Genomic DNA, 19,729 nt, shown 5'->3' on the forward strand with positions numbered 1-19,729 from the left:
ACGATGTCCTGTCGCTCCACCGTTGTGTCCAAAGATTGCTAAGGCAACATTTTACAGGCAAACGGGTCATCAGCCGTTTTTTCCAGACATCTTGGCCACTCCAATCACTGGACCGCACATCATGCTACTTCTGATTGTGGGGTTTTTTGAAGAACCAGGTGTATCAGGAAGGATGTCAAACTCTGGCAGATCTGAAGAACAGCATTAGACGTCATGTGCTAGCTATTCAGGTTGACATGTTCTACAGCAGAATCTGTAGAACAAGAGTTTCTACAGATTCTGCTGTAGAAACTGCTGTTCTTCGAATGGAAACTGTTGTTGACCAAAATGGAGGACACATTGAACAATTTTAGCACTGTTCAAGTCATTTGTATTACCACAGTGCCATATAGTGACAAATTTTGTAACTAATTTGTTTTTCCAATAAATGGCAAGCACATTCTTTATTGTACCTGTGGTCCAAATTTCTCTTCAGTACAAGCCTTAGAACTCACTCCAGAGCCCTCTATGTAGGGATATTTTAATTTTAACAACCCTGTATTAATTTGTTCTTATTTTGGCTTGGTTAACCAATATTGTAAATGCCTGCCCAAATCCAGCCCATTTGGAATGCCCAATTCAGTTTCCAACAAAAGATTTTTCCAATAGCATTTCACCAACCTTCTTCACATAATATGTTAGCACTAGCTAACTCACTTGATCTCTTTGAGGCTATTAAAAAAATGCTGAAACTATCTAGACAGTACGCAAAAATCAATAATTTGGACATAAAATGCACAAACAATATGTCAACCAAGACTAAACTGAAAACAGCATTGCTGAGTGGTGCTACTGAACACTGTGCAACTCAAAGTAACTCCTTGTCTGGAAACTGATTCCTAAAGAGAAGTTTTATAAACAACACTTCAATAAACTTCAGATAATTAGAACCCTCCAATGGGCACTCCCTTTTCAATAACACCACAGGATAGAATAATGTATAAGTTGTATATTTTTGAAATATGCAAAACATGGTGCAGTGACCACTTAAATATATTTTTAAGCAGACACTCACTTTATTGATAAGGCTGCCATTCAATTGCATGTACTCGTAGAAGTCCATAGGTTTTTCAATTTGCATTTCGCTTACTGAGAGGTCTAAAGAGTTTTAATTTCAAAAATTAATTTTTACAGTTGTATGTAGAAAAGATTTAAAATAAAGGCGGTATCAAAAAAAAATAAATAAATAAACAGTTCTGAATTATTTTTTGCTGATTTTTTCAAATGTAAGTACATAGGGTCAAAGTGACCCTGCATGCTTGGATTCTGAACGATCATTTTAATGACTGCTGATGGGTAGTAGTAGTGGTGGCATGTGATGCAAGAAAGCAAGTGTATAAGCTTATGCAGCATCAGCCAAAAAAAAAAAAAAAAAAAAAAATCACACCATTCCCTCCAAATGCTGTCCAGTTCCTCCTTAAATTTATTTAACCTATCAACTTCCACAGCAACAGATGGAAGTTTGTTCCAGCAATTAACCACCCGCTGGCTAAAGGCAAATTTCCACACATTCTACATCTATCTTTTCTTAATTTGAATTTATGCCCCCTTAATTCTTGCACCCTTTCTATTTAAGTGTATCCCATCCCTGTAGAAGCAGTCTCTCCTGTTAACAAGTACAGACCAGGCTGAAAAAAATTCTACCCCTTGAGCCTTGCACAATCCTTCCAGGGCCGAATTGATCGACAGGGCTCTCATCATATACTCCCTCCTATCGTGTCTGGGCAGAATTGCAAACACTTTCAAATTCAACCCTAATTCACGGCTTTTTTTCAACAGTGACCTGTACTTGTTAAGTAATTCCGCCGGTCTCCTACTCTTAATATCATTAGCGCCAAAATGTACAACTATATCACCTTTTGTGCCCTTAAAAGATGATATCCGCTCTACAACGTCATCAACCTTTGCCCCTGGCAGACATACCCTGGTCCTGTTCCACCTATCCTTTTTACAAAGCATGTTTCCCGTTTCCCTGACAATAGTCACCAACAACTACTAGTTCCTTTGGGACCAGCGCATTCTGCCTTGGGGGCTGCCGCTGTGTTGCGCGATGACCAAGTGCAAGCTCTGGCATTGGTGTGGGCAGCTGAGAGCTTGATGGGCCCTCACTTTTAATGCTTTGAGGGCATCCACCCTGTACTTCAAGCTCTCATATAGGCCCATAACAAAGCTGAGTTGTCGCCTGATTTCCTTACACTCCTTGCATCGCGCACACACAAAGACATCCCCCATGGCAGTATCATGTCCCGTACCTAACTGCTCCACAAACATCAAGCAATTAGTGCATTTTAATAGGCTGTGATTCAGAGGGCAACTGCCCCCCTCAGTTCTCCCCTGAGTCACAACACTCCCATTAGCTTGAGCCTTTTGCTTTGCTGCTCTGGTCAGAGTCATGATTTCGATTTAATTTCAATAAAATTTCAATTTCAGTACAAAATTAAAACCCTAAACTTATATCTCAACACAGTTATAACTCTATATTTACGTTTCAGTATCGAGTGTTATCTACAAAATCCCTTTATATAACTTCCGTATCAGTTAAGTATTAATTATTTATTTTTTACTAATTATTTATGTTATGTAACCCAGTCGTTATATGTATAGTTAAAAGTACAATTTAATTGACAATGAAGTTCAACAAGATTAATTATCTGATTAATTGACAATATTATGTACTATACTATACTATATTATGCTTATGCTATCTATTTCGAGATATTTTGTATCGCGTAGCAATGGCGGCTATTTACGAACGGTAAACAGGTGGATTTGATACCCTTTCCGATACTAAGTAATACCTACAAAATCTCTATCTAAGTTACTTTAATCTAAGTAATTTAAGCTAATAACACAGAAAATAAATCAGAAAAAACTTCTCTGTTCCAGGAGCGGTAAAAATGTCCGCACAGCTATGTGAATAACACTCAGAACAAGTTCAGAACTTGTTCAGAGTAATCTGAACAACTGGAAGGATCCCATCAGAATTCAGCGTGCTCAACCCATTCAAGGCCTTATACACCTCAATCAGATCAACGTGCAGTGCCTAGTCTCCAGCCACTGCAAATGAACAGAACTTAAGCCTCTCTTGGTTGTTGTTTGTTGTTTGGTTTTTAGGAGCATTAGCAACTAAGGCCATATTGCTCCGGGAATATGCGGTGGTCATTCCCTTGACCTTTCCGCATTCTCCATATTTGGTGGTGACGGGCTCGAACCCGGGTCTAATCAAGAAGCATGTGCTACGCACTGCTGCTCCTTCCCACCTGGCTACAGAGGCGCCCCTCTCTTGGTAAGAGGATCCCTCCATTCCCCTCACCAATCTTGTTGCCCTTCTCTGCACACGCTCAAGTAAATCTACATCCTTCCTAAAATGAGGCCTCCAAACTTGTACGCAGTACTCAAGGCGTGGCCTGACCACTGCCTTATACAGAGGGACAATCACCTGCTTTTCCCTGTTAGCAAAATTCCTATATATCATTGACAAAACCCCATGACCTGCCCTGGCAGCCTGTCTGCATTGCTCAGAAAACTTCATATCTGACTGCACAATTACTCCCAGATCTTTTTCATTTTCTACCACCTTAAGTGTAGTACCACACAGCTGGTACGTTTCTCTGGGGTTACTTCTACCCATATGCAGTACTTTGCATTTGTCAAGGTTAAACTTCAGTTGCCACTTCTTAGCCCATCTGCCCAAATTATCTACATCCTGTTGCAGTAGCACACTGCCATTACTATCATTAACAACCCTGCCAACCTTTGTATCATCTGCAAACTTCGACATTAAGCCTGATATACCTTCATCAATATCATTGATAAATATACAAAACAACAGTGGACCCAACACCGAACCCTGTGGGACTCCACTAATAACATTAGTCCACGAAGAACAGCACCCATTGATTACCACCCTCTGTCTTCTCCCACTCAACCATCCTTTTATCCATTGTAGCAACTTACCCTTAATACCATTTTGCTCCAATTTGTACAATAGTCTTCCATGCGCAACAGTGTCAAAAGTTTTCCTGAAATCCAAATATATGATATCAAAATTATTTTTTGCATCCAGTTCCTTTGTAACCACATCATAATATCTTATCAAATTTGTCAGACAAGACTTTCCCTTAACAAACCCATGCTGTGTCTGAATTATTGCTGCAGTCTTGTCTAGATGAATCTGCAATGCATCTTTAACCAGTGACTCCATTATTTTACCTGAAACAGAAGTTGAACTAACTGGTCTGTAATTATTCGTGTCACCCTTCAATCCCCCTTTGTGAATTGGGGATATATTTGCACATCTCCAGTCCATGGGAACCTCCACTGAGTCCAAGGATGCTCTCATAATTATGGCTTAGAGTTTGTTCAGTTGCTTTTCCGCCTCCTTTATATTAACATAACATAACTGGATAGATCCCATCCACCCCAGGTGGTTTCTTATGTTTAACTTCAACAATTTCTCCTCCACTTTACTCTCAGTTATTAAAAATCATTAAGTATCCTGCTACAATTTGATAACCTTCTGCCATTTTCAAACCTTAATAATTCCTCATGTGTGAATGTAGATGCAAAATACTCATTCAGTTTGTTTGCTATCTGAGCAGGATCATCAACAGTCGAACCATCGATGTCAAGTGGACCAATCAGATTCATCCCCTTCCTTTTTGAGTTTATATAAGTAAAGAAATCCTTGCTGTTTTTCTTAGCATCTTTTGCCAAGGATTTCTCGTAATCTGCCTTCGCCTGCCTAACCTCCTTTGTGACCTGATTACAGACTAGCTTATATCTGCCATAGGCTTCTGAATCGCTTGATAATTTATATGCATCCCATGCATTTTTCTTCCCTGTTAAGAGTCTCATTAGTTCATTTTTTTTTTTTTTTTTTTTTTTTTGATAGGATAGTTCCCTCTGCTGGTGCTGTCATGGCACAGTACTTCTCTCACATCCTGGGGTTCTCACTGCTTCACCCAGGATATAGTAAGTTTATTTCTTCTTCATCCCCCCACCATCATTGAACTGGCAAGTATGTACACGTTGTGGTCCAACTCCATCATGGCAGGTACTAGGCACCAGGAAGCAGCATTACGGATGATTGCCTGCTTCTTCCAAGTAACAAAATCGTCAGGCACAACAACTCAACAGTTTTCACAAAAATAGCCACTTCACACACACCTAGCCTTGGCAGAGTTCTGTAACATCACAGAGCATCATGGCTTTTTCTTTTTTTTTCTTTCTTTTTTTTTTTTTTTTTGGTAGTTGTTGGCACATCGGCTTCTGTGGCCATAATGCACCTCCCAATGTTTTTGCAGTATCTTTGATCCAAGCCCCTGGGGCAACCTTTGGGTTGCCAGGCAGTCACTTTACCCACCTGGCTAGCCCGGTCGGCCCATCATGGCAAAGATGAACCTCTGGTTCAGGTGCCACCCAACACAAGACACTATATATATATGTATTGCCTTATGCTGGGCAAATTCATGAGTGTCAGAAAGCCCAATGCTTGTGAATAAATAAAAGATTGCACCTGTAGGATAAAATCAGAGAATCATGAATGCAAGAAAGATCTGTATGGTGGCAATGCAAGATTATAGTGCTGGTACCTCTTGGCATTCTATACCCTGCTGGCAAGAAAGAGACAGTGAGAAAATCCTGAATGAATGAATGGAGACCTGAATGGCATTTGATGATTTTTGGGCTGCTGCACAATACCTACATAATGTATATGTCTAGCTAAGGAGAATTGCTAATCATCATAAAAACACAATGGTGGGAGTATGAGAGAATCCTTAGGAACCATCTAGATAGAGAACACAAATACTTGTACTTCCAATACTTATACAGACTTTTTAAGGAAATATTTTATTTTATTTATTTATTTTTTATTAATAACAAGGTACACAACAGGTAACCATTAACAGTGCATCTAAGAGCAGAACAACGAACAGAGTTGATAGCAATAATAAGGAATCCAACAATAAGATAAAAATTGATATAGATTCAAACATTGAAATAATATGTACAAAAGAGGTATGGTATGCATAAAGTTAAGTTACCAGTAAAACAAATAATAAATGAATTAACTGGAGAATAGAAAACAGTAAAACAAATAATAATAATAATAATAATAATAATAAACTACAATAATTAGATGAGAGCTAGTCATTTTGCAGTTCAAGAGAAGAGGCAAACTTGTGGATGGAGTTAATCAGTGATTGGAAGTTGTCAAAAAAGTCAATGAGAGAGTCATTTGCTGATTCTGTTCAGTGGACTGAACTTCATAAAGTTAGTAGTCGCAGAGTCAAGGCGAAACAGTGTAAGGTTCCTGAATTGTCTACAAGGAGCACTGAGGTTGATTTTGCTAAGGATATCAGATGCTTTATAAGTTCCAGTGATTACTTTGACTAGAAGGTTGATGTCAGCAATCTCTTCTAGCATAAAGAGGATTCAGATGAAAGTAATCACACAACGATTAATAGTACACTGTGCGATAAAATAGAGGATTACAGAACGTAATTTTTTTGGACTGCTTCCATTTTGTTAATTAAAGTCTGTGTGAGGATTCCAGACGGGTGAACTGAATTCAAGAATTGGCAGAGCAATAGTTTTATAAAGGATAACAACATCCTTAGATGGATACCAGGATGGCTTCAGGGCAGGAGGCAGAGGGTTGTGATAAATGGCTATTCCTCAGATTGGGTTGATGTAAGAAGTGGGGGTTCCCCAAGGATCAGTATTAGGACCACTGTTTTTTTAATATTCATAAACAACATCAATGAAGGGATAGAGGGTGTGATGTCTAAATTTGCAGATGATGTTAAAAATTGGTAGAGTAGTTAATGATCACTGTCAAGCTGAGCTTCTTCAGAGAGACCTAGATAGACTTCAGGAATGGTCAGAAAAATGGCAGCTATGCTTTAATCCAACAAAGTGTAAGGTATTATAGCTGGGTAACAGTAATCCCAAATTAACTTATTCACTTGGTGGAGTTCAACTAAACCCAGTACTGGAGGAAAGGGACTTGGGTGTTATGATACGGTCAGACATGAAATTCTCTGAGCATTGTAAACAAGTTGCAAGGAAGGCCCATGGTGCCCTATCAATGATCTATCGAACTTTTGCAAGTAGAGATAAGGATGTGATAATCCCATTATATAAGGCTTTTGTTTGACCACACTGAGGTGTTTAAGGCTCTGAGAGGCATCAGTAAAATGAATGAGGACAACATTTTCAAGATTATAAATGATGCTAGAACTAGGGGACATAAATTCAAGTTACGGGGGGAAATGTTTAGATTGGACTGCAGAAAGTTTTATTTTAGCCAGAGAGTTATAAATTACTGAAATAAGTTGCCTACATGGTTGGTAGAGGCTGACAGTTTAGGGAAATTCAAAGGTCATCTGGATAGTACCTTCGGGTCAGGGAAGCACATAGGACGATAGGTTTGATTTCCTTTTATTTTATTAATTATTATTATTTATTTTTATTTATTTTTTTTTTATCATTGTTTTATTGGGGTTTTTTTTTTTTTTTTTTTTTGGCTGGTGCAGCATAAGCCATAGGCTTTCTTGCACCATGCGGCCATTACTAATACTAACATATCTGTAGTTTTTGAACTTGTAGGTGTTCTACAATAAATCCCAGTGTTTTGAATGCTTTGCTGGTGATTTTAAGGACATGGGCATCAAATTTAGCACTGCTGGAGAATAATTTCCAAGTCATTAACTTGGTCACACCTTTCGATGATCACAGAGTTAATAGTGTACTCTATATTTATTAGTTGTGGAGATCTACAGGATGAGAAAGATTACTTTGCACTTCGAGGAGTTATCAGACAAGCCATTCAGAGATAGCCACAGAGAGAGAATTTATTGAGGGCGTATTGAAGCTGTTGATGTTGTTGGTGGTGGTATTGGGATTAATGGCACAAGAGCTACTGAAGTCAAATTGTGTCTGCTTGTAGTTTACTTATCTGAAGCTGAAGCTTTTGCGATTCAGTAATTTCCTTCACTGCTGAGATCTTAAGATCATCTGCATAGAGAGCGACTTGAACATTGGAGGTGCAGATGAAAGAAGGAAGATCATTTATGAAAACAATGAAAAGTAGAGGACCTGGGGGGAGCCTTGAAGTACTCCACTTAGTGGTATAAAATGGTCCAAGTTCACTTGATTGATGATAACGCTCAAGGAACAATGTGTAACATAGCCCCATAGCCATGAGAGCAAAGGGTCACGGATACCATATAGCTTAAGCTTTTCCAGAAGTTGTTCATGTGGGACTTTATCAAATGCCTTAGATATATCTGTGTAGACTGCATCGACTTGAAGGTGGTTATCAAGAACTTCTGAGGTGTATTGCCAGAAAGGAAGCAAATTTGTGATTACTGACTTGCCACTGCAGAAACCATGTTTATTCTGATCAATGAAAGGCCTGAAGAATTCGAAGAGATGTTTGTGTACTGCTGTGTCGATAAGTTTTTGCAGGGATATGGGTCTGTAATCAGTTACATCATTTTTATCACCTGTTTTGAAATTGGAACTATATTAACCTGCTTGAAGAACTTAGGATACTTTCCCCAGCCTGAGAGACCAGCTGAAGATTCGAAGTATGAGGGGGTTTTAAGGTAGTGATGACAGTCAATTTCCAAAATAAGCAAGGAATGTCATCTGGACCTCTAGCATAGTCATTTTTTCATGCTTTTTAATGCTGACTTTAATGCTGTGATAAAGAGGTTGATGAAGATATCATCTTTAACAGGTATGGGCAGGTCTCACTGTATCATTTGTTTGGATTCTGGAAAAATGTTTGGCAAACTCATCAGCAATACTTAATTCATCCAACAAGAGAATTCCATCTGCATTATGGAGTTGCAACTTTCTACTGGTTATATTCTTGTTCCTCATGAATTTCCAAAATGGTTTAATATCTCTGTGAATAAGTAGATTATCCTGAATGACTTTGTATACATACTGTAAGATTTTAATATGAGTGTTTTCACTTCTTTGTGGAGTTGGCTGAATATTTCGTAGTATCGACTGTCGCCAGATTGATTATACTTGTTTCTATAGAATTCTTTGAATTTAATTTTATGTATTAATTCATTGTTATACCAATTCATGTGCTGTAATTTGTTTTCCAAAGTCAGCTCCTCAGCATGATGAATATCCACAGCTGTGTTCATCTGCTGAGTGTGCAGTAGATTAATGACTTCTTCACAGCCTTAAAACAACTTTCTGTAAGCAGAGTTGCTCATGACAGGGCCTCATTCTCATGCTATGCATTCCACTTGTAGAGAATTTCACTTTCTCTTTTAATGTACATCTTGTCAGATGCAAGTTAACACATTCACTGCATTTATGCATGTATAAGTAAAACATGCTGCAGTGACAAGCTGCATGGCATATCTGAGGTCAAAATGCACCCAGGCACTGTGCAGTCATTCTTAACCGGTCAACTGTCAAGTGCCGTAAATTTAAAGGCACATGAAATTAACAAACTACTCAGTACTAGCACACTGATTGAACACTTTTCAATAATACTTGGCTTTTGTTTGAAGGCTTGGCATACAGTTTTATGTTTTTTGCTTGAGTTGATGTTAGTTTATGTACACGAATAAACTTTTCATAAAATTAAGATTTATTCTGATTTACACTCAGCGCAATGAATGCCAAACTTTTAATTTTCAGCCATTATGTATGAATTTTTGGAATGCTGAGGTAGTCAGAACGTTGGTTTTTTAATATTTTGTAATTTACAGCACAATTAACAAACACGTTTAGATAGCAGCAGATGTGCTAAAATAGAAATGGCTGTGTCAATCTCTCAACCAAAGGTATGTCCACCATTTAAGATGATGCCAGATTCTGTAAGAGCCTGGCATTATCTTGAACTGCTACTAATGCACATGCATGGTGGACATATACAGTGCATGCAACTTCTTTTAACAAAAAAAGTTTACTAATTCTGTCAATCTTTAACCACCCTCATATATATACCGGGTGGTTATAAGTTTCCCTATTCAGGAGACCCTAGTGTCAAGGTTAGAGTTAGCACTGTGAAAATCAGGTGAATATGTCATTCAGGGTATGGGGAAGCGATTTGTAGAAGAAAAAAACTTTTGTTCAAATTTCCGCCACCAGGGGAAAACGGCGCTGCACATATGTAAAAGTTGTCATTTACTTCAAGACACGCTGCTTAGGCAAATGACATCCTGTTAGATAAAAGTAGAAAGGCCAATGCCAATAACCATTATGACTCTTACAATAAAGGAACGTGCTCTTTTAGTAAAACTGTTCTACCAGAATAATAGTAACGCTAATGCAACACTACGTGAATATTGGAAACTTAAAGGTTTGCGTAAAGGAATTTTGACGTCAGTAGGGCTTCGAAAACTAATAAAGAAATTTGAAGTGACCGGAGAGTCAGGTAATTCAGGCAGGGGACGACCACATATCAGAACGGAAGTAGTGGATGAAGTGGCGGTTGCAATAGCCTTCAGGTCAGAATGAGAAACACTACCAGTCAGTAGTGCCAGAGGTGTGTCAAGAGACTTGAACCTTCCTTGATCTACTGTTCCCGTACAAGATTCACATAGTGCAAGAACTAAAGTCTTGTGATCAGCAACAACGAATAGACTTTGCTTTACAATTTCTGGCTCATATGGAACTTGACGACACGTGGGCTCGAATGATCTTGTGGTCTGATGAGGCACATTTCACTCTTCATGAGGCTGCAAATGCACAAAACTGCCAAATATGGAGAACTTCTCATCCATCTGCTGTACATGAAAGACCATTACAGTATGGTGTGGATTCACAAATCCGATAGAGTTTATAATTGGTTTGTTTGTTATTTGGTTTTTAGGAGCATTAGCAACTAAGGCCATATTGCTCCGGGATATGCGGTGGTCATTCCCTGAATGACCTTTCCGCATCCTCCGTATTTGGTGGTGACGGGCTCGAACCCCGGGTCTAATCAAGAAGCGTGTGCTACGCACTGCTGCTCCTTCCCACCTGGCTACAGAGGCGCCCGTTTATAATTGGACAATTTTTCTTTGAAGTATACACCTCATTGTACTTTGCTCTTCTAAGAGAGCACATTATTCTCGCTCTGCAAGAAAAGCAATGCTTGGAGACCGTAATGTTCATGCAAGATGATGCCCCTCCCCCACGTTGGTTGACAAGTGAAGGAACTGCTCCGTTCAACATTCGGAGAAATGATCGCATCATTTTTAGAGACTTGCCGCAGTTCTGGCCAGTCTGATCACCAGATTTCAATCCCCGTGATTTCTGGCTATGGGGATACCTGAAAGACAGAGTTTACCGTGGCGGCATACAGATGCTTGTCAATTTGAAAGCAATCATTAAACAGCATGTAGCCAACATCCCCAATGAGATGCCACGTGAAACTGTCACATGCATTCCTCCGTTTTCAGAATGTCATCTCAGGTGAAGGAAAGCACACAGAACAATATCTGTAGATTTCTAGGTTCTGATATTAAAATCTAATCCTAAGTTAAGTATTCCATCTCATGGGAGTGCCAATTTCTCCCCTGGCGGTGGAAATTTGAGCTAATTTTTTTTCTTCTACAAATCGCTTCCCCATACCCTAAATGACATACCCACTGATTTTCACAGCAATATTTCTGACCATTTTGACACATTAGGGTCTCCTGAATAGGGAAAGGTATTTTATAACCACCCAGTATATACACACATCATTTTTGAAAATCTTCAAACAATAATATAAATAATTAATAGACAATTAAGGCTAAATTAATAACATATATATATTTATTTATTTAAAATGATCAAATTTTAAATAAATGAAGTGTTACCTTTATTTCTGAATCAGTCTCACTATTCTTTCTATCCTTCCTAATAACCCCATTTTCAGCATCTTGCTCACTATTCGTAAGGTCTGAAGGGGATTTATGTTCACTAATTTTTTCAGGTTTAGGTACTTCCTAAGAGCAAACAGAAGTATGTTTTTAGGGAATGAAAAAAAAAAAGGAAAATATTAATTATCATTATGAAAAAAGGAGTTATTACAGATGAATGATGTAAGATGCTTTATGTTTCTTTTTCAATTGAGGTCTTGAATCCCGAGACCACATCATACTATAGTTGCCATTTGCCTGACTTTCAACGAAAATGTCCATTTCCAGTTTATACCCTAAATCAGACATTATTTTACAGTTTCATACTTTTGACTTTAAACTTGGCATGCACAACTGCTGCAAACAGGTAATGGTAGTCAGTTACACTCTCAGAATAAGACTACAATTTCTGAGAATGACTGTTGCCAATACTTGAAGATGAAAACTTAACTGTTGAGGATTAACTGAACAAAGAGTGACTTAACTGTCGTTCTTTTTACTCCAATACATAAAGTCTTATGTCTATCACAATTTGCTCATTTCTTTAAAAAAAAAAAAACAAATTCTGAGAGAAACTTGTCAGACTCTCTCACAACCTTATGTTGGGACTTTTGTGGTTTCAAATACCTTGATGGTATTGCATTGTGAGATGGTCATTACACTGAGAATAAATTTACCTTTATCAAGGGAATCTAAGATACTTGTATATGAACTTGTTTAGTGGTTGTATATGAAGAGCATTGTAAATAGGTGGTGGAGCTGCCAGGTAAGCTGGCTGGGACTGCCTGGTACAATAAATAAATAAAAATTGTTCAACTACCTTGGCAAGCAACTTATTATGAAGACCAAAACACAACATACTGCCCAAAGATGAGCTTCACAAGGTCTAATCTTTTTTTGCTTCCTAAAATTTAAAATCTGTGCTCCATTGTTCTTTGCTTCACCTTCCAACATCAAAAGACTTCCCTCATGAATTCTACTGCTTCCTTTAAGGGCCTTAAACTCCTTTATCAGGTCACATCTAAAGTATCTAATCTGCAAGCAATGCAGTCGAATTTTCTAAGATAATTCTTCAGAGCAACAATCAATCTAGTTGCTCCTATTTGGATCTCCCTCTAGAAGTTTGAGTTTTTTTTTTTTTTTTTTTTAAGCTAATCTTCCAGATCTGAATACAATATTCAAATGAGGTCTCAATATCATTTCACCCCAGATGCAAAAACTTACATTTAAAAGGATTAAACTTATTAACATCAGCAACAAGAGGAACCGATTAGTCTCAGTGTTTCGTTTTACTTTGCCAACCCCTGATCCACTTAAGGATCTTTCCAGTAATTCCAAAACACTCTAATTTATACAGAATAGCTTTGACTTCTGCATAGTAATTAGCCAGGTTTCTCAAACCTAAAACCCAAGACTTTTCCTCATAAATCTCAGCTGTGATCTCATTAGGGCTTCATTCTTATCAAGCTGTTTCATTACGAATCATACGCCTTAATATCATTAATAAACACAGAACACAACAATGGGCACAACACTGAACCCTGAAAGACTCAACTAATAACACTACTCCATGAAGAGCTGTGTCCACTAATAACCACTCTGTCTCCTACTCAACCATCCCTTTACTCAGCGCACCTTTATCTTGCCCTTAATGCCACATTCTCCAATCTGTAAAGCAGTCTTTTATGAACAAGAGTATCAAAAGTTTTCCTCAAATCCAAATCATATATTTTTTTTATCCAATTCCTTTATTGCATCATAATATCCAATCAGATTTGTCAGACAAGATCACCCCTTAACAAGCCTATGCTTGAACTGCAGTATAACTGCATTCCTGTCTAGATGGTCCTGCATTACTTCTTTAACCAGAAAGAAGTAATGCAGCACCAGGGAGGATTTTATTCTCCCTGGAACAGAAGATAAACTAAAAGGCCTATAATTACAGCTGACCCTTGAACAACGCGGGGTTATGGATGCCGACCCCCCCCCCCCCGTAAAATGATTACATCTACCCATATATTTATTTGTCTGTAAATTACATGTGTTTTCTGGTCGATTTACCTGTTTGTTGGACAAAAAAAACTCCAGTTTCTGGGGAGAAAACCTTGCTATCTACACCTGAGACCGACTAACTCAGTCACGGAGTGAAAAAAGCCCACTAAAGTTCTTCACATCATCGTAGGGATTCGAACCCGGGCCTTTTCTACCCGGTGTGGGGAGGACGGTGATGATACCACTGTGCTACCCGCGCAGATGTTACAGTAGTACAGTACGTACTACAGTTAATTTTATGCAGTTATGATTTAATACTGCATCTTTACTTTTGTTTACATTTCTCTCGACTGAGAATGGTGTCATATACGGTCTGTAAGTGTTTGTGTGCGTAAGTTTTGATAAATTTTAACTTTTTATAATAGACTAACTGTAGGCTACCCGTTTTTAAAACGGGATACAATTATTAGGTTGTTAATTCATCTCATACTAGTTACTTAATACAATTTTTTATACTTTTTGCTTTTTTCTCCTCTCGAGTTTATGCATAAATCGCCTCATGTGCAAACATCAAAAATTAAGCTATTATATACAAAGATATATATCTTTGTGTGTATATATATATATATATATATATATAGGCTATGCAGTTAGTCTACGAGTTTTTTCAAATTGTCGCAAATCTCCAAAAAAATTTTCCAATATATTTATTGAAAAAAAATCCACATATAACTGGACCCGCGCAGTTCAAACCCGTGTTGTTCAAGGGTCAACTGTACGCAAGTCATCTTTTGATTCACCTTTATGAACTGGGGATACAATTGCATATCTCTAGTCCATGACCTGATTCCAAAGATGCTCTTATAATTATGGCTAAGGGTTTGCTTACCTCCTTTGCTGCCTCCATTAGTATAACTGAATAAATTCCATCCACCTCAGGGAGACTTTTTACGCGAAGCTTCAACAATTTCTCTTCCATTTTCCTCTCAATTGTCACAAAATTATTATGTTCACTGTTAGATTTTGATGAACTTCTTGCATTTCCCCCTCCATAAAAAACTCCCTATACACGAATATAGGTGAAAATACCTATTCAATTCGTCAGCACCTTGAGCAGGACAATCAACGTCAAGTGGACCAATGTGATTCAACCCCTTCCTTCTAATGTTAATATAAGTTAGTTAGTTAGTTACTTGGATTTTAGGAGAATTAGCAACTAAGGCCATATTGCTCCGGGAATATGCAGTGGTCATTCCCTGACCTATCTGCATCCTCTGTATTTGGTGGTGACGGGCTCGAACCCTGGTCTAATCAAGAAGCTGTTGTTGTTGTTATTTGGTTTTTAGGAGCATTAGCAACTAAGGCCATACTGCTCCGGGATATGCGGTGGTCATTCCCTGACCTTTCCGCATCCTCCGTATTTGGTGGTGACGGGCTCGAACCCCGGTCTAATCAAGAAGCGTGTGCTACGCACTGCTGCTCCTTCCCACCTGGCTACGGAGGCGCCAATCAAGAAGCATGTGCTATGCACTGCTGCTCCTTCCCACCTGGCTACGGAGGCGCGTTAATATAAGTAAAGAAGTCGTTGGTGCTTTGAAAAGCATTCTTCACTAGAGCCTTGTTGTAATCTGCCTTAGCTTGCCTAACCTCCTTTTTTACTTGATTGCAGACAAGTTTATATCTAGCATAGGCTTCTGTATCACCATATAATTCATATACATCTCATATTTTTATTCTTTGCCACGTACCTCAATAGTTCATCTGATATGCATTTAGGTCTAAGCCTTGAACTGTATTTCTTAGTTGGTATAAAAAACCTAGTAGCCTCTGATTATTTCCCTATTTGCTTCCCATTTAGAATTTGTTGTTGGTAACATCATTAGTTGGTCCCACTGTAGAGAATTTAAAACCTGTCTGAGGCCACTGTAGTCTTCTTTATAAAAGCAAAAAACCTTTCATTTACCCTTGATGGTAGTTATATCTTTAAGTAAATCCCACATCAATACACTGAGCTGAGTGTCATTATAAGTGAAAGCAGTGAATTCAAGTTCCAAAAAATATAAGTTTTTGAAAACTTTTGCCATTTTATTTAATTGTCATATTATATCATACTTTATAAGTAGCTTTATAGTCCTAGTTACACTCGTTATTTTTATTTTTTATTTAGATAGAGATGTAGGTTACTACTTAACATATGTAAAACCGTTGTTTTGTTCGAATCTTGCTGCCATTGTTATAATATAGAGTTAGTGGTAGGGAATTCAAATTTTTTAAATGTGGTATATAGGTAGCTCTAAAGTAAAACTAGACAGCGTAATACATATCACTGCCTGTGATAGGTATTACGCTGTCTAGATAGTGTGGTATTGATAATTAATAAATTAAATTGATTAACCTTATTAATTTTCATTTTAATTAATAGTATTCAATCAGATACCATGCTCTGGACTAGAGCCCAAATCAACGGATACGAAGTAACAAGAGTACTGTGACTCGGGGAGAACCAAGCGGCCAGATTCTCCAATACATCACAGCCTTAAAAAAATAGCGCTCTGCTGGGCACCTATGAGAGTATAAAGAGTCGGGTAGATGCCCTCGAAGGTTTTAAATTTGGGGACCCATCAAGCTCTCAGCAGCCCAACTCACCACCAGAGCTCACTATTGTGCATCAGGCAACGTAGCAGCAATCTCTAAGGCAGAATGTGCTGGTCCCACAGGAGCTAGTTATTGTCGGTGACTCCATTGTCAGGGAGACAGAAAATATATTATGTAAAAAGGATAGGTGGAACAGGGCCAGAGTATGTCTGCCAGGGGCAAAAGTTGATGACATTGTAGAGCAGATATCGTCTTTAAGGGTAAAAAGGGTGATACTGTTGTACACGTTGGGACTAATGACATTAGCATTAGCAAAGACATATGATACAAAAAAGCAAACTTACACAGCATCAGCCAAAAAAAAAATTCCCATTTCACCCATCCATTAGCTCCAAATGTTTGTCTAGTTCTGCCTTGAATTTATTTAAGCTGACAACTTCTACAACAGATAGAAGTTTGTTCCAGCAATCAACCACACGCTGGCTAAAGGCAAATTTCTGCAACATCTATTCAACGACTGTCTTTCCTGAATTTATATCCCCTCAGTTGATTAATCTGGGCAAGAGGAAGAATCCCATCAGCATTCAGCTTGCTCAAACCATTCAAGGCCTTATACACCTCAATCAAATCACCTCGCAGATGCCTAGTCACCAGACACTGTAATCTGCAAATCTTAAGCCTTTCTTTATAAGAGCAACCCTTTGTTCCATTCACTAATCTTGTTGCCCATCTCTTAACTTGTCCCTACAATTCAAAGAACTTGTAAGATGTAGATCTTACAAATTAAAATAGAAATATTTGTTTTGCTAAAATCAATCCAGGAAGGGCGATAGAAAGTGAGAATTAGCATTAATGCCCAGGTATTAAGTTAAAGATAGTAAGTATCAAGATTGGATATTTAGTTTTAATATAAATAAGGTTAAAGTTTGAAGAAACACTGGATTTAGGAATGGACAGTGTTAGACGTGTGAATTAAAATAGCAGCTAAAGGTAATCAAGTAATTTAAATAATACAAGAGAACAAACAGAGAGAGCGCAGTACTAGGTAGATGGCACATCTGAGAACAGGCATGAAAGGGTTGCTGAGGGCAAGAACAATAGCACCGTGAAACAGGATTACGAAGCACCTCTTTTGATCTAAGCCACCCTTAGGAAGTAAACAGGAAATGAGTGGACATCCAGTGTTTGCATCAAAAAGAAACAGTGTCAGAGTGACTGATAAATTTTGGTAAGCTCGATATATGGATAAAGGGGTGGTTGAGGGGGAGAAGACAGAGAGTGGTAATCAATGGACACTGCTCATCGTAGACTAATGTTATTAGTGGAGTCCCTCAGGGCTCAGTGTTGGGTCCATTATTGTTTTCTGTATTTATAAATGATATTGATGATGGTATATCAAGCTTAATGTCCAAGTTTGCAGATGATACAAAGGTTGGCAGGGTTGTCAAGGACACTACTGACACTATGCTGCTGCAAAAGGATCTGGAAAGGTTGAGCAGATGGGCTGAGAGGTGGCAAATGAAGTTTAACATTGACAAATGTAAAGTACTACACATGGGAAACAGCAACCCCAGAGCAACGTATCAACTCTGTGGTACTACACTGACAGTGGTAGAGAATGAAAGGGACTTGGGGGTGGTTGTGCAGGCAGATATGAAGTTCTCTGAGCAGTGCAGACGGGCTGCAAGAGTAGCTCATGGAGTATTGTCAATGATATACAGGAATTTTTCCAGCAGGGATAAGGAGGTGATTATTCCATTGTATAAGGCAATGGTCAGGCCACACCTAGAGTACTGTATACAGGTCTGGAGGCCTCATTTCAAGAAGGATGTAGAGCTGCTGGAACGAGTACAGAGAAGGGCAACAAGATTAGTGAATGGAACAAAGGGGTGCTCTTACGAAGAAAGGCTTAAGTTTTGCAAATTACAGTGTCTGGAGACTAGGCACCAGCGAGGTGATCTGATAGAGGTGTATAAAGCCTTGAATGGTTTAAGCATGCTCAATGCTGATGGGATTCTTCCTCTAGCTCAGAAAAATCACCTGAGAGGGCATAAATTCAAATTGAGGAAAGACAGATGTAGGATAGACATGCGGAAATTTGCCTTTAGCCAGCGGGTGGTTGCTAATGCTAATGCTATATTTAGCAGAGGTGTGAACACGAAAATTAGTGTTTTGGAGGTTACAGGCAAACACAAAAGGACCCTGCTGCCGTGCGAAAAAAAATAAATTTCTAGAAGGATTGGTTTGTGTGCTAGGGAGACAGCTGGGGTGAGTTGTTTTAGCAAATAGGAAGGAATGAAAAAGTTAAACAGTATGGGGATTGGTTGGAGTCCTTGGAGGTGGCATTCCAAACTTGAGGGAAAGAGTAAAGTTCAGGGGGGAGTAATTTGAGAAAGTGTGCATTCTGTATCTGACTTCTCTGTGGTCAATGGGAGAAAGTCGTGAGTAGGCAGGTAGAAGTAGATTTTTTGGTGAACAGAGTTCGCATCTCGTGGTAGCAAGATGAAGAAGAAGAAAGAAGGAAAAAAAATGTGAGAGAAAGAAAGCCTGGTCCGGCATCAGAGGGCAGCAAAGTTTGAGTTTAAGGTTAACGTGCAAGAAAGAAAGCCTGGTCCAGCATCGGAAGGCGGTGGTTAAGTTTAAGGTTAAGATTAAGGTAAACATGCAAGAAAGAAAGCCTGACCTGGCATCGGAAGGCAGTGTGCCCAAGAAATGGAAGAAAGCCTAGTCCGGCATCGGAAGAGAGTGTGCCCAAGAAATGGAAGAAAGCCTGGTCTGGCATCAGAAGATAGTGTGCCCAAGAAATGGAAGAAATCCTGTCTGCCACAAAGGAAGCCTGAGCGCAAGGGAATTGGAAGTAGCGGCCATTTCGGAACGTAAGTCTGTTCCTGTATTTTTTTTTTTTTTTTTTTCTCTTGAATTCTGAACTGAACTGAAGGACTCATAACCTAGCTCCGTAAGAAATTGAGTGATAATCCTTTTAAAAAAGGAACATTCCTGTTGTATTAGGCAAGTTAGTTACTAAGGTTGAGATAATTTGTTATGAATGTTAATGATTATGAAATAATGTAATGGGTGGTACAGAAATAATAAAAAGAAAGCGATAGTAAAAAGGAATTAGTAAAGAAATTATATTTATAGGGGTAGTACTGTATGGATATGTTAACCTATATCATTAAATGAGGCCAGGTGCCAACACAAGATAACATACCAAATGAGGTGTAAAGAGAAAG

At 38.5% G+C, this 19,729-nt stretch overlaps 1 protein-coding gene across 4 annotated transcripts in view; it reads right to left on the reverse strand.

The window, feature by feature from the left end:
• woc (zinc finger protein without children) overlaps positions 1–19,729 on the reverse strand; it is a 717,317-nt gene that overhangs the window by 614,072 nt on the left and 83,516 nt on the right. For all 4 annotated transcript variants that reach the window (XR_016547396.1, XM_090381483.1, XM_090381482.1 and 1 more), the window contains exon 3: positions 11,868–11,996. Coding sequence is in view for 3 of the 4 variants with exons in the window: in XM_090381483.1 (XP_090237609.1) it covers positions 11,868–11,996 (129 nt within the window). In the remaining variant the exon portion in view is untranslated. The remainder of the gene's footprint in view (positions 1–11,867; positions 11,997–19,729) is intronic.

The sequence above is a fragment of the Mastigoproctus giganteus genome, chromosome 9, assembly GCF_048544385.1.
Source record: "Mastigoproctus giganteus isolate SK-2022 chromosome 9, ASM4854438v1, whole genome shotgun sequence".
NCBI classification, from domain to species: domain Eukaryota; kingdom Metazoa; phylum Arthropoda; class Arachnida; order Uropygi; family Thelyphonidae; genus Mastigoproctus; species Mastigoproctus giganteus.